At 42.0% G+C, this 16,113-nt stretch overlaps 1 protein-coding gene across 10 annotated transcripts in view; it reads right to left on the minus strand.

The window, feature by feature from the left end:
• KIF23 (kinesin family member 23) overlaps nucleotides 1-16,113 on the minus strand; it is a 263,401-nt gene that overhangs the window by 99,663 nt on the left and 147,625 nt on the right. For all 10 annotated transcript variants that reach the window (XM_053718482.1, XM_053718481.1, XM_053718489.1 and 7 more), the window contains one exon: nucleotides 115-194. In XM_053718482.1, the coding sequence (XP_053574457.1) occupies nucleotides 115-194 (80 nt within the window). The remainder of the gene's footprint in view (nucleotides 1-114; nucleotides 195-16,113) is intronic.

The following is a 16,113-nucleotide window of genomic DNA, read 5'->3' on the forward strand; positions in this document are numbered from 1 at the left end:
TTTTGTAAACAAACAAACATTTACTAGTACAGACATTATATGATCTAAATACTGCCAATGAAGTCAAAAAGCTAAATATATTATTTAATATAAAGAGCTGTGTTTCCAGATTACCTTGTTTGTTCCATAGAGCTGATTCTCTCGTAGAACTTCTATGCATGTTCTTAATGTCATCAAGGATTGGTTGATGTTCCCTGTAGTGTAAAAGAAGAAAATATAATCTCAAACAGAAATGGTGTATGAAAGGGACAATGAAGTAAGCATTAAAGTCACTTGACTCAGAAGCAATGCAATTAAAAAAAAATATATATAATAATAATTTATGCTTACCTGATAAATTTCTTTCTGGACATGGAGAGTCCACAACGTCATTCCAATTACTAGTGGGATATTGACTCCTGGCCAGCAGGAGGCGGCAAAGAGCACCCCAGCGAAGCTGTTAAGTGTCACTTTCCTTACCCATAACCCCCATCATTCAGCCGAAGGGAAATGAAAAAAAGATAACACAAAGGTGTAGGAGGTGCCGGAGGTTTAGTAAAAAAAAAAAAAAAAAAATTACTTTCTAATCTTGAGGGTGGGGTCGTGGACTCTTGTTATCCGGAAAGAAAAATTTATCAGGTAAGCATAAAGTTTATTTTCTTTCCTAAGACATGGAGCGTCCACAACGTCATTCCAAGTAGGAACCATTACCCAAGCTAGAGGGCACGGAATGAACAGGGAGGGAGAACAAGACAGGTAGACCTAAACAGAAGGCACCACCGCTTGAAGAACCTTTCTTTCTCCCAAAAGAGGCCTCAGCCGAGACAGAAGTATCGCATTTGTAAAATTTAGAAAAAAGTATGCAGAGAGGACCATGTTGCCGCCTTCCAAATCTGTTCCACAGAAGCTTCATTTTTGAAAGCCCAAAGAGTTGACAGCCCTAGTGGAATGAGCCGTAATTCTCCCAGGAGGCTGCAGTCCAGCCTCATAAGCAAATCATACTTCTCAACCAGGGGGAAAGAAGTAGAAGTGGCCTTCTGACCCATACGCTTTCCAGAGAAACAAACAGGGCAGAAGACTGGCAAAAATCCTTAGTAGCCTGTAAGTAAAATTTGAGAGCACGCACAACATCCAAGTTATGCAACAGACGTTCCTTATGAGGAGGATTAGGACAGAGAGAAGGAAAAACAATTTCCTGATTAATATTTTTATTAAAAACCACCTTAGAAACCCCAATTTAGTACAAAGGACCGCCTTATCGGCATGAAAAAAACACAATTTATGCTTACCTGATAAATTTATTTCTCTTGTGGTGTATCCAGGCCACAGATCATCCATTACTTGTGGGATATTCTCATTCCCAACAGGAAGTTGCAAGAGGACACCACAGCAGAGCTGTTATATAGCTCCTCCCCTAACTGCCATATCCAGTCATTCGACCGAAAACACGCAGAGAAAGGAGAAACCATAGGGTGCAGTGGTGACTGTAGTTTAAAAGAAAAAATTACCTGCCTTAAAATGACAGGGCGGGCCGTGGACTGGATACACCACAAGAGAAATAAATTTATCAGGTAAGCATAAATTGTGTTTTCTCTTGTAAGGTGTATCCAGTCCACGGATCATCCATTACTTGTGGGATACCAATACCAAAGCTAAAGTACACGGATGAAGGGAGGGACAAGGCAGGTACTTAAACGGAAGGTACCACTGCCTGTAAAACCTCTCTCCCAAAAATAGCCTCCGAAGAAGCAAAAGTATCAAATTTGTAGAATTTGGAAAAAGTATGAAGCGAAGACCAAGTCGCCGCCTTGCAAATCTGTTCAACAGAAGCCTCATTTTTAAAGGTCCAAGTGGAAGCCACAGCTCTAGTAGAATGAGCTGTAATCCTTTCAGGAGGCTGCTGTCCAGCAGTCTCATAGGCTAAGCGGATTATGCTTCTTAGCCAAAAAGAAAGAGGTTGCCGAAGCCTTTTGACCTCTCCTCTGTCCAGAGTAGACAACAAACAAAGCAGATGTTTGAAAAAAATCTTTAGTAGCTTGTAAGTAAAACTTTAAAGCACGAACCACGTCCAGATTGTGTAATAGATGTTCCTTCTTTGAAGAAGGATTAGGACACAAGGATGGAACAACAATCTCTTGATTGATATTCTTGTTAGATACCACCTTAGGTAAAAACCCAGGTTTGGTACGCAGGACTACCTTATCCGTATGGAAGATCAGATAAGGAGAATCACATTGTAAAGCAGATAACTCGGAGACTCTACGAGCCGAGGAAATAGCTACCAAAAAAAGAACTTTCCAAGATAAAAGTTTGATATCTATGGAATGAAGAGGTTCAAACGGAACTCCTTGAAGAACCTTAAGAACCAAATTTAAGCTCCATGGGGGAGCAACAGGTTTAAACACAGGCTTAATTCTAACCAAAGCCTGACAAAATGCCTGAACGTCTGGAACATCTGCCAGACGCTTGTGCAAAAGAATAGACAGAGCAGAAATCTGTCCTTTTAAGGAACTAGCTGACAATCCTTTTTCCAAACCATCTTGAAGAAAGGATAATATTCTGGGAATCCTTACCTTACTCCATGAGTAACCTTTGGATTCACACCAATAAAGATATTTACGCCATATCTTATGGTAAAGTTTCCTGGTAACAGGCTTTCGTGCCTGTATTAAGGTATCAATGACTGACTCGGAGAAGCCACTTTTGATAAAATCAAGCGTTCAATCTCCAGGCAGTCAGTCTCAGAGAAATTAGATTTGGATGGTTGAAAGGACCCTGAAGTAGAAGGTCCTGTCTTAGAGGCAGAGTCCATGGTGGAAAGGATGACATGTCCACCAGATCTGCATACCAGATCTGCATACCAGGTCCTGCGTAGCCACGCAGGCGCTATCAAAATCACTGATGCTCTCTCCTGCTTGACCTTGACCCTGGTCTCTTGATCCAGATTTAGTAGAGGGGACAAATCTGTGTAATTCCCGTTCCACTGACTGAGCATGCATAGTTGCAGCGGTCTGAGATGTAGTCGTGGAAACGGCACTATGTCCATTGCCGCTACCATTAAGCCGATTACTTCCATGCACTGAGCCACCGAAGGGCACGGAATGGAATGAAGAACACGGCAGGAATTTAGAAGCTTTGATAACCTGGACTCCGTCAGGTACATTTTCATTTCTACAGAATCTATCAGAATCCCTAGGAAGGAAACTCTTGTGAGTGGGGATAGAGAACTCTTTTCCTTGTTCACTTTCCACCCATGCGATCTCAGAAATGCCAGTACTATGTCCGTATGAGACTTGGCAATTTGGAAGTTTGACGCCTGTATCAGGATGTCATCTAAATAAGGGGCCACAGATATGCCCCGCGGTCTTAGGACCGCCAGAAGCGACCACAGAACCTTCGTAAAGATTCTTGGGGCTGTAGCTAATCTAAAGGGAAGGGCTACAAACTGGTAATGCCTGTCTAGAAAGGCAAACCTGAGAAACCGATGATCTTTGTGTATCGGAATGTGAAGATAAGCATCCTTTAATTCCACTGTAGTCATGTATTGACCCTCCTGGATTATAGGTAGGAAGGTACGAATAGTATCCATCTTGAATGATGGAACTCTGAGGAATTTGTTTAAGATCTTTAGATCCAAAATTGGTCTGAAGGTTCCCTCTTTTTTTGGGAACCACAAACAGATTTGAGTAAAACCCTGTCCCTGTTCCTCCTTTGGAACTGGATGGATCACTCCCATAACTAGGAGGTCTCGTACACAGTGTAAGAATGTCTCTCTCTTTATCTGGTTTGCAGATAATTGTGAAAGGTGAAATCTCCCTTTTGGGGGGGAAGCTTTGAAGTCCAGAAGATATCCCTGGGATATAATTTCCAGCGCCCAGGGATCCTGGACATCTCTTGCCCACGCCTGGGCAAAGAGTGAAAGTCTGCCCCCTACTAGATCCGTTACCGGATAGGGGGCCGTTCCTTCATGCTGTCTTAGAGGCTGTAGCAGGCTTTTTTGCCTGCTTACCTTTGTTCCAGGTCTGGTTTGGTCTCCAGACCGTCTTGGACTGAGCAAAAGTTCCCTCTTGTTTTGCATTAGAGGAAGTTGATGCCGCACCTGCCTTGAAGTTTCGAAAGGCACGAAAATTAGACTGTTTGGCCCTTGATTTGGACCTGTCCTGAGGAAGGGCATGACCTTTTCCTCCAGTGATATCAGCAATAATCTCCTTCAAACCAGGCCAGAATAGGGTCTGCCCCTTGAAGGGAATGTTAAGTAGCTTAGATTTTGAAGTCACGTCAGCTGACCATGATTTAAGCCATAGCGCCCTGCGCGCCTGTATAGCAAAAAAATGTCCAGAGAATATCAGTCAGCACCTGAACCACTTGCACGCCATGTAGGGGTACCACACCAAACCCTACTAACAATATAGTAAAAGTCCAAGAAGTATGGCAGTAATCAGTGGTTTAACAAATGGTTTTTATTTGGAGCACAGCAAACAAAGCAGCAACGTTTCGGGAGCTTCCTCCCTTTGTCAAGCATAAAACATTGTGGTAACAAGCCTCTTAATATACCCACATCCACTAGGTGGCAGCAAAGAGTAATTTCCTCCTATATAGGATACATTTTAACTAATTCATTTACTTGGCACATTACAAAGAGTTTAACCACATCAATATATTACAAAGATACACTATACAAATTAAAAAGTATATATATTAAACTGTTTCAGAATACACAATCACAATTGATACACTATTTAACTATATATACACATGGTGCAAGAATAATTCCTTATAAACTAAGGTGCATAATTATTGGAGATGCAAAAATTACATTGCAAAAACAGTTGCAAAAATAGCTTAGCAAAGGACCTCTGTACAGAAAACAGACCAAAATTTATTTATTCTATAGGAACACTGACAAGTCCCAATCCTTGTTAAGCCCTATAGGTTGGAGGGTGTTCAATTCAAAGATCCAAAATCTCTCTCTTTGATGGAGCAACAGCTCCCTATTACCTCCTCTCCTGGGAATAGGGACATAATCAATCACTTGAAATCGTAATTGGTTAATGGCATGTCCAGCTGAATTAAAGTGACAAGCAACAGGGGACTTTTCATTCTTTATTCTAATGGAGCTCTAATGTTCCACTATTCTATCCCTAATGGGCCTAGTGGTCTCGCCCACATAGCTCCGCCCACAGGGACACTTGATTAGATAAATAACGAATTTTGAGTGACAGGTATAGAAGTTCTTAATTTGAAATTTTTTGCCTGAGCTGGGATGATAAAAGGTAGATCCCTTAAAGGGCCATTGTAAGTAAATATTTTCTATGCCTGTTACTAACTAACTACCCCAAATACGCTTTTTATCAATAGCATTTCATTAACATATCTCTACCGTATATCAGAAATCTTGTCTGCAAATTTAATTGTTTTCCAAATCCACTCTGTTGGTATCCTTTGCTCTGTACCAATCCGTTTACAATACCTAGGTTTCAAAATGGCGCTTTAAACACAAAGTTATTGGTATAAGTATTTTGAACATGCAGTGCTGAAAATAGTGGGCAGGATAACGTGACATCATCGGCGAATAAAAGATATAACTTTTAGAACGTTATAAACTTCGTTTTGGAGAAAATATAAGTCAGTAGGTTTTAATTAATGTTTATTAACTTTAATATCTTAGTTGTTTATCTTAAAAATTATAACAGAAAGTAATCCTTTAATCATATTACCACAACAAGAACATCCCAGGCATGGAAAACAACCCCTATTCCCGTCAAAAATCTCTATAATAATATTAATAATAATATCTCTATAATAATAATAATATTTCTGAGTTTATGGAGAACCCAATGCCTGCCTTTAAAAGAGGCCATAATCTTCAACAAAAATTGATTAGAGCTGACATTGGTAGCTCTAGGAGTGGGGATGGTCAGAGATTTTTGACTGACAGGAATAGGGGTTGTTTTCCATGCCTGGGATGTTCTTGTTGTGGTAATATGATTAAGGGATCTACCTTTTATCATCCCAGCTCAGGCAAAAAATATCAAATTAAGAACTTCTATACCCGTCACTCAAAATTTGTTATTTATCTAATCAAGTGTCCCTGTGGGCGGAGCTATGTGGGCGAGACCACTAGGCCCATTAGGAATAGAATAGTGGAACATAAGAGCTCCATTAGAATAAAGAATGAAAAGTCCCCTGTTGCTTGTCACTTTAATTCAGCTGGACATGCCATTAACCAATTACGATTTCAAGTGATTGATTATGTCCCTATTCCCAGGAGAGGAGGTAATAGGGAGCTGTTGCTCCATCAAAGAGATAGATTTTGGATCTTTGAATTGAACACCCTCCAACCTATAGGGCTTAACAAGGATTGGGACTTGTCAGTGTTCCTATAGAATAAATAAATTTGGGTCTGTTTTCTGTACAGATGTCCTTTGCTAAGCTATTTTTGCAACTGTTTTTGCAATGTAATTTTTGCATCTCCAATAATTATGCACCTTAGTTTATAAGGAATTATTCTTGCACCATGTGTATATATAGTTAAATAGTGTATCAATTGTGATTGTGTATTCTGAAACAGTTTAATATATATACTTTTTAATTTGTATAGTGTATCTTTGTAATATATTGATGTGGTTAAACTCTTTGTAATGTGCCAAGTAAATGAATTAGTTAAAATGTATCCTATATAGGAGGAAATTACTCTTTGCTGCCACCTAGTGGATGTGGGTATATTAAGAGGCTTGTTACCACAATGTTTTATGCTTGACAAAGGGAGGAAGCTCCCGAAACGTCGCTGCTTTGTTTGCTGTGCTCCAAATAAAAACCATTTGTTAAACCACTGATTGCTGCCATACTTCTTGGACTTTTACTCGCCTGTATAGCAAAACCAGAATTCTTAGCCGTTAGTTTAGTCAAATGAACAATGGCATCAGAAACAAAAGAATTGGCTAGCTTAAGTGCCCTAAGCTTGCCAAGTATGTCATCCAATGGAGTCGCTACCTGTAAAGCCTCTTCCAGAGACTCAAACCAGAACGCCGCAGCAGCAGTGACAGAAGCAATGCATGCAAGGGGCTGTAGGATAAAACCTTGTTGAATATTGAATAAACATTTTCTTAAGGTAACCTAATTTCTTATCCATTGGATCTAAAATAGCACAACTGTCCTCGACAGGGATAGTAGTACGCTTTGCTAGGGTAGAAACTGCTCCCTCCACCATAGGGACTGTCTGCCATAAGTCCCGTGTGGTGGCGTCTATTGGAAACATTTTTCTAAAAAATAGGAGGGGGAGAGAACGGCACACCTGGTCTATCCCATTCCTTAGTAATAATTTCTGTAAACCTTTTAGGTATTTGAAAAACATCAGTACACACCGGCACTGCATAGTATTTATCCAGTCTACACAATTTCTCTGGCACTGCAATTGTATCAGTCAGTCAGAGCAGCACGCGGAGGTGTTCAAGCTTAAATTTAGATGTAGAAATATCAGAATCAGGTATCCTACCTTAGTCATAAACTTCACCCACAGACTGAAGCTCTCCTTCCTCAGCTTCTGCATATTGTGAGGCAGTATCAGACATGGTTCTTAAAGTGTCAGTATGCTCTGCATTTCGTCTAACCCCAGAGCTATCTCGCTTACCTCTAAATTCAGGTAGTCTGGCTAATACTGCTGACAGTGTATTATCCATGACTGCCGCCATGTCTTGTAAAGTAATCGCTATGGGCGCCCTAGATGTATTTGGCGCCATTTGAGCGTGAGTCCCTTGAGCGCGAGTCCCTTGAGCGTGAGTCCCTTGAGCGTGAGTCAAAGGATCTGACACGTGGGGAGAGTTAGTCGGCATAACTTCCCCCCTCGTCAGATTCCTCTGGTAATAAATTTTTTAAAGACAGAATATGATCTTTATTGCTTAAAGTGAAATCAGTACATTTGGTACACATTCTAAGAGGGGGTTCCACCATGGCTTTTAAACATGATGAACAAAGAGTTTCCTCTATGTCAGACATGTTTACACAGACTAGCAATGAGACCAGCAAGCTTGGAAAACACTTTAAATCAAGTTAACATGCAAATATAAAAAACGGTACTGTGCCTTTAAGAGAAACAAATTGTCAGAATTTGAAAAACAGTGAAAAAAAAGGCACTTACACAAACGAAATTTTTACAGTGTGTATAATAAGCTAACAGAGCATTGCACCCAATTGCAAATGGATTATTAACCCCTTAGTTCAAAAAACGGATCAAAAAACGTTTTTTAACAGTCACAACAAACTGCCACAGCTCTGCTGTGGCCCTACCTTCCCCAATAAACGACTTTGGAAAGCCTTTGAGCCCTTTAGAGATGTATATCTGATGTAAAGCTGGATGTCTCAGTCTGTAATTTTAACTGTGCAAAAAAGCGCTAAAATAGGCCCCTCCCACTCATACTACAACAGTGGAAAGCCTCAGGAAACCGTTTCTAGGCAAAATTTAAGCCAGCCATGTAGAAAAAACTAGGCCCCAATAAAGTTTTATCACCAAAGCATATATAAAAACGATTAAACATGCCAGCAAACGTTTTATATTGCAATTTTATAAAGGGTATTACCCCTGAGAGTAAGCATGATACCAGTCGCTATTAAATCACTGTATTCAGGCTTAACTTACATTAATCCGGTATCAGCAACATTTTCTAGCATTTCCAATTCTAGAAAAAATTGTAACTGCACATACCTCATAGCAGAGTAAACTGCACAATATTCTCAAGCTGAAGTTACCTCTCTCCTCAGACATATGTGAGAACAGCAATGGATCTTAGTTACAACCTGCTAAGATCATAGAAAACTCAGGCAGATTCTTCTTCTATTTACTGCCTGGGATAAAATAGTACAACTCTGGTACTATTTAAAATAAACTTTTGATTGAAGATAAAAACCTAACTATATTTCACCACTCTCTCTTACTACCTCCATGCGTGTTGAGAGTTGCAAGACAATGACTGGATATGGCAGTTAGGGGAGGAGCTATATAACAGCTCTGCTGTGGTGTCCTCTTGCAACTTCCTGTTGGGAATGAGAATATCCCACAAGTAATGGATGATCCGTGGACTGGATACACCTTACAAGAGAAATAAGGTAAGGAGAATCGCACTGCAAAGCCGAGGGTTTAAAAACTCTCCAAGCAGAAGAAATAGCAATAGGAAACAAAACCTTCCAAGATAACAGCTTAATATCTATGGAATGCATTGGCTCAAACGGAGCCTGCTGCAAAACTCTAAGAACTAGGTTAAAGGGACAGTCAACACCAGAATTGTTGTTTAAAAAAAAAAAAAAGAGAGATAATCCCTTTATTACCCATTCCCCAGTTTTGCATAATAAACAGTTATAATAATATACTTTCTTTCTTAAAGGGACAGTCAACACCAGAATTTTTGTTGTTTTAAAAGATAGATAATCCCTTTATTACCCATTTCCCAGTTTTGCATAACCAACACAGTTATAATACACTTTTTACCTCTGTGATTAACTTGTATCTAAACATCTTCTGACAGCCCCCGATCACATGACATTTTATTTATTATCTATTGACTTTTATTTTAGCCAGCCAATTAGTGCAGTGCCTGCCACAATTCACGGGCGTGCTCACAATGTTATCTATAGGGTTTACCTGAACTAGCTCTCCCCTGCTGTGAAAAAGCAAATACAAAAGCATGTGATTAGAGGCAGCCTTCAAGGGTTTAGCAATTATCATATGAGCCTTCCTAGGTCTAGCTTTCAACTAAGAATACCAAAAGAACAAAGCAAAATTGGTGATAAAAGTAAATTGGAAAGTTGTTTAAAATTACATGCCCTATTTGAAACATGAAAGTTTTTTTTGGACTTGACTGTCCCTTTAAGACACGGTGAGTCCACGGATCATCAATTACTGTTGGGAATATCACTCCTGGCCAGCAGGAGGCGGCAAAGAGCACCACAGCAAAGCTGATAAAGTGAAGGTAAACTTTGGTGAATGAAAGCCCGTTTTTTAAAAAATACTATTAAAAACAGGGGCACTTTCATTCATTCAAAGTTTACAAAGCAGCTGTTTTATTTTTAAAAAAAAAAAAAATTACCATTTTTTTCTTTTCACAGCTACAGCAGCTTCCCCCACCTAGAGATCCTCTATTCACACGTCAGCAATGACTAATCCTGCATCCTCCAATCACAGCATGGCCTCAGGCAATGACTACCCGGGGAGTGGGGGGGGGAGCTGTGATTGGAGGAAGCAGGATTAGTCATTGCCGTGTGAATAGACGATCTCTAGGTGGGGAAAGCTGCTCTAGCTGTGAAAATAATTTTTTTTTTTTTTTTTTTTTTTTTTTTTTTTTTTTTAACAAAACGGCTGCTTTGTAAACTTTGATGAATGAAAGTGCCCCTGTTTGAAGTGAAGTAATTAGATGTCTGATAAAGATTCTATAAATATTTTTTTTGTTTTGAAGACAGGGCAGGCTTGCTCTGGATCTTGCATCAAAATCTGGGTTTAGCCGTACTCCACGTTAGTCTCTTAAGCAGGGCAGTGGTGGCTTTAAAGCAGTTAGGATCTTGTGAGGTGGGCCTTGCTGCGTTTTCCTAACATTTTGCTGCCCTGGTATAGAAAGCCCGAGTAGGTTTACTCTGATCTTTCTGTTTTCCACAGGTCTCTGTGAGGAGCGGCATCCTCTCATACCGGGTGAACTGTCCTCCTGCCGGACAGCTGGATGTGCAGGTAAGTGCCTTTTGTCTTCTGGCAAAATGCCAAGCTGACAAGGTTCGGTTAGAAGTCAAGAAGGCCACAGGCCGCCTCTGATAGATGCTATGGCGGTTCCTTAGGATTTAAGACTGATATACTTGGTTTCTCCATTTGCTCTCTTTCCACAAGTCATTGCTCGTATCAAACAGGAGAAAGCATCAGTAATTCTAATAGTCCCTGCGTGGCCTCGCAGGATCTGGTATGCAGACATAGTGAAGAGGTCTTTTTTTCAACCTTGGAGACTACCTGTAAGGAAAGACATTCTGATCAGGGTCCTTTCATCCAAAATTTGTTTCTCTAAATTTGTCTGATTGGAGATTGAACGATTAGTTCTGTATGAGCGTGGTTTTTCTGAGTCGGTCATTGAGAACGTGATTCAGGCTTGCAAGCCTATTACGGGGAAGATTAACCATAAGATATGGTGTAAATTTCTTTATTGGCGTGAGTCTAAAGCATTTTCTTGGAGTAGGATCCCAAGGATCTTATCTTTTCTCCAGGAAAGTCTTGAGAAGGGGTTATCTGTCATTACCCTCAAAGGTCAGGTTTCTGCTTTATACATTCTGCTGCACAAGCATCTGGTGGACGTGCCTGATGTACAATCCTTTTGTCAGGCCCTGGTCAGAATCAGGCCTGTAGGTAAATCTGTTGCTCATCCTTGGAGCCTTAATCTTGTTCTTAAAGTTTAAGAACAAGCTCCGTTTGAGCCAATGCATTCCATAGATTTTAAGGTTTTTGGAAAGTTTTGTTTCTTACTGCTATTTCTTCTGCTTGTAGGGTTTCTGAACTCAGTATTGCAGTGTGATTCTCCTTATCTCATATTTCATGCAGATGAGGTAGTTCTCCGTACCAAGTTTGGTTTTCTTCCTAAGGTTGTTTCGGACAGAAATATTAATCAGGAAATTGTTGTTCCTTCTCTCTGTCCTAATCCTTCTCATAAAGATTGTTTGTTGCACAACTTAGACGTTGTGAGGGCTGTTAAATTCTATCTGCAGGCTACGAAGGACTTTCGTCAGTCTTCTGCATTGTTTGTTTGCTTTTCTGGTAAACGTAAAGGCCAGAAAGCTGCCACTTTTCTTTCTCTCGGGTTGAGAAGTGTTATTCTTATGACTTATGAGACTGCTGGACAGCAACCTCCTTAAAGAATTACAGCTCACTCCACTAGGGTGGTGGTCTTCTTCTTGGGCCTTTAAGAATGAGGCATCTGTAGATCAGATTTGTAAGGCTGCGACTTGGTCTTTGTACACTTTCTTAATTCTATAAATTTGATACTTTTTCCTCGGCTGAGGCTTCTTCTGGGAGAAAGGTTCTGCAGGTGGTGGTGCCTTCTATTTATATTACCTGTCTTGCCCTCCCTTATCCTCTGTGTCCTCTAGCTTGGGTATTGACTCCCAACAGTAATTGATGATCCGTGGACTCACCGTGTCTTAAGAAAGAAAACAATTAATGCTTACCTGATAAATTTATTTCTTGACACGGTGAGTCCACGGCCCTCCCTGTTTTCAGACAGTTTTTTTTTTTTATATAAACCTCAGGCACCTTGTGTTATTTCCTCTCTTTTTCCCTTCGGTCGAATGACTTGTTGAGGGTAAGGGAAGTGATATTTAACAGCTTTGCTGTGGTGCTCTTGTGCCTCCTCATGCTGGCCAGGAGTGATATTCCCAACAGTAATTGATGGTCCGTGGACTCATGTCAAGAAAGAAAGAAATTTATCAGGTAAGCATAAATTTAGTTTTTTATCTCTGTAATTACCTTGTATCTAAGCTTCTGCTGACTGCCCCCTTTTTTCAGTACTTGACAAACTTGCATTTTAGCCAATCAGTGCTCACTCCTAGGTCACTTCACGTGCATGAGCACAATGTTATCTATATGAAACACATGAACTAATGCCCTCTAGTGGTCAAAAACAAATTATGCTTACCTGATAATTTTATTTTCTTCCGTGGGAAAGAGTCCACAGCCGCATTCATTATTTGTGGGAAATAAGAACCTGGCCACCAGGAGGAGGCAAAGACACACCAGCCAAAGGCTCAAATACTCCTCCCACTTCCCCTATTCCCCAGTCATTCTGCCGAGGAACAAGGATCAGTGGAAGAAATATCAAGGTGAAAGGGTGCCAGAAGACTAAACGCGAAAAATGTGTCAAAAAAGGGCGGGGGGCTGTGGACTCTTTCACATGGAAGAAAATGAAATTATCATCAGGTAAACATAATGGGAAAGAGTCCACAGCCGCATTGATTACTTGTGGGAAAATTATACCCAAGCCAAAGACACTACTGAATGCCAAGAACGGGAGGGTAAGAGGCGGCCCAATCTGAGGGCACCAGGACTGAACCACATCCCATAAATAAAAAAGTCCCACTTTATTCAAAAGCAGGGAGCAAAAAAAACAAGAAAAAAGGGCCCCAAGAACACAAAACGACAGTCCCAAGCCTGGGTAAAAACCCCAGGCAACATCACTGAGCCAACAGGACTCGAAGCACACCATCACCCAAAGGCAGATACCATACACACGTACTCATAAGGGAACCCTGAACAACTCCCCAAAGGAAGAAGCAAGGTAGAGGGATAACAAACCAGAACCCTGTCTGCCAAAAGAAAGATCAAACTAGCTCGGGAGACTCCGGAAAGCCTCACTAGATGCCAGAAAAAAAGGCATCATAAGTCAAACGCGACCAAGTCAGAGAACGAAAGAACAAAAAGTATCTTGAGAAACAGAAAACCGAACAGACTACTAAGTAGCACGCTATAGTTCTGCCACAGAGAAAGGGAAAACAACCCCCTTGTCCAGTTCCCCAGCTGAAGGGAACCAAGGAGTTTGCCTTAAACCGAAAAAGAGACCGAAGCGCCTCCCTATGAGAACCCCGCAGCTTGGGAGAAAAGGAACCAGCAAAAACTAAGTTCCTAGACCAAACACCCCTCCATGGAGGGAAAATTCAGAGATCCAAATCCCCCAGAGAGCACCTCAACAGGGACTCATTGTATCTGAAAGAAACAGAGGAAGCTGAATAGTCAAAAGATGACCAGAACCGCAGCTTAGGATCCTGAGATAAACAGGGACGTCCACCACAACCACCCACACACGGAAAAACCAACCTGTCGACAGTGAAAAGTCCAGGGACAGATTCCCTCCCCCCCACCTTGAACGAGAGGGAGGAAACACCACCAGCCACCTCGAAAGAGTGCGACCAAAACACGGGCAGAGTCCCACCATCAGAGGAACACCTAACCCAGAAGTCCATTCCCAAGGGCATCTCCATCCCTGAAGCTGGGACAAAAGGTACACACCCCCAGAGGAAAAAAAAAATCTCCCAAGGGAAGACTGAAGACAAGGGAAACCTTGCCCCCCCCAGACACAAACTCAACACAGGAGTCAAAACTAACCGCCAGCCCCCAAAGGAACAGAGACTACCCGAGGTAGCAATCTCGTAGCCCCACAGCAGATACCGGTGGAGAAGACCTGAAGACAAAGTGACTCTACTAAGGCACTACAAAGGATGTTGATGCAAGGTTAGAGCATCAGAACAACGGACACCCAAAGGAAGTCTAGAACACATTCCCGTACAGAAAAGCAAAGGCCCTGAGCAGACATAAGGAGGGGACAGACACAACCCGAATGCCAGCGGGAAAAACAGAGACAAGCATAGACAGAACTATACCAACACCATCGGAACCCCAGCCCAATCCCAGATCCACAAAGAGACCTGAAGAAAAGGCCCCCGACCAAAATTCCGGTCAAACACTCCTCACCCTAGGAAGGTACCCGAAAAACAACTGGAAATCTAGCAAAACCTAAGAGGTCAGCGAAAAAAAAAAAAACACCACAGAACCGATCTCAAGGCAATAGAACCCACGACTCAGAGCAAAACTCTGCGACATCCAGAAACTAGGATCCCACATCGGCACCCGACCCTAAGAGGGTGGAGAAAATTCTGGAAAAACCCAGAACGAACAAACAAGGCGACACCAATAAAACCGGGTTCCAGCTAGAAGAAGCCTTCAGCAGCGAAAAAGGCAAACCAGGCCCCCATGTGCCAAGTCACAGGCTAGCCACCCCAAGCACCGCTGCCGGAGCACAGAGAATGCAGACATGAACCCCCCGATGTCTCGCATACCGACAAGTGCTCCACCGCTGATCAAAGAAGAGGATCCATTAAAAGCGTAACGAAACGAGGTCCAGAGACCCTAGGAGTCTAAAAACCACCCAGAGGGTAGCAAGAAGACCAAGGACAAAAAACAAACGCCCTAGCGGAGAAGGCCCCGCCCCCTGAAGGAGAACCAAAGCGGCGGAAGCCACCAACACAGATGTAGATGTATAGAGTAGTTTGTCCCGCCAGGTGCAACAGGCGTCACTAACACCACAACAAGTGCACACAAATTCCGGACCCAACAGTCCGCAAACAACTTCCAAGGAAGTAACAGAAAACAAGTCCATCACAGAAATTCCTCAGGGAACAATCAAATAAAAAAAAGTATACGAACCGGATGAAATAAAAAAGGCAGCTCGAGGGCATCCGACCAAAAAAAACTCATCCCAAATAGTCTAGCTTGAAGCATCATTCAATGACAATCCCCAACTGATAAAGGCAAGGATCCCCCATTAAGTCGTAAAGATGTCTGAGTAGAACGCGCAGCCGGGCGATCCGATAAGGAAAGGTGCAACATGGAGGAATATTCACCCCCAGAGGTAACTGAATAGACCCACCCGAAGTCTGGACACACAGGATAATCGGTCAAGAACACAGCCGCGCAGAAACCTCCGGATCCTGCAGGCGAACCAGCGCCATCAAAATATTGAAGCGGAAATGACCCGCCATATCCAGGGGAACCAAATTACCCTGTGCGGAGAAAGAATTAACATTAGGGTTACCAGCAAATTTAGTGGACAAGTGCTGTTGGGAATCCGCCGTTTGAGGAACAGAGCCCCCAGAGGCTGATGGCTCAATAGGCCCCTGGCTCCCCGAGGCCAAGGAACCAGGCGCTCTAAGAAGGCACAAGAGACAGGACTGATAAACCTGCGTCAGTGGGGCCGAAGCACCTTCCTCACAAGAGGAAGAATCGGAATCAGAAACGACAGTCTCAGCTTCAGAATCCCCCATGGTTAAAACCAAAGAGAATTAGAACAATATAATAACAAAAAAAATGAACGGCACCTGACACCCACAATGGCTGGGGCACTCACCACCTCCTATGACCAGATCCAAACGAAGCAGAAAAGCAAACAAACCCAGCACAACAATGCCCGGTCATAATGTGAACTGTAAAGTCCAAAAAACATAATTTATGCTTACCTGATAAATTTATTTCTCTTGTAGTGTGTTCAGTCCACGGGTCATCCATTACTTATGGGATATATTCTCCTTCCCAACAGGAAGTTGCAAGAGGATCACCCAAGCAGAGCT

The sequence above is a fragment of the Bombina bombina genome, chromosome 6, assembly GCF_027579735.1.
Source record: "Bombina bombina isolate aBomBom1 chromosome 6, aBomBom1.pri, whole genome shotgun sequence".
In the NCBI taxonomy this organism is placed as follows: domain Eukaryota; kingdom Metazoa; phylum Chordata; class Amphibia; order Anura; family Bombinatoridae; genus Bombina; species Bombina bombina.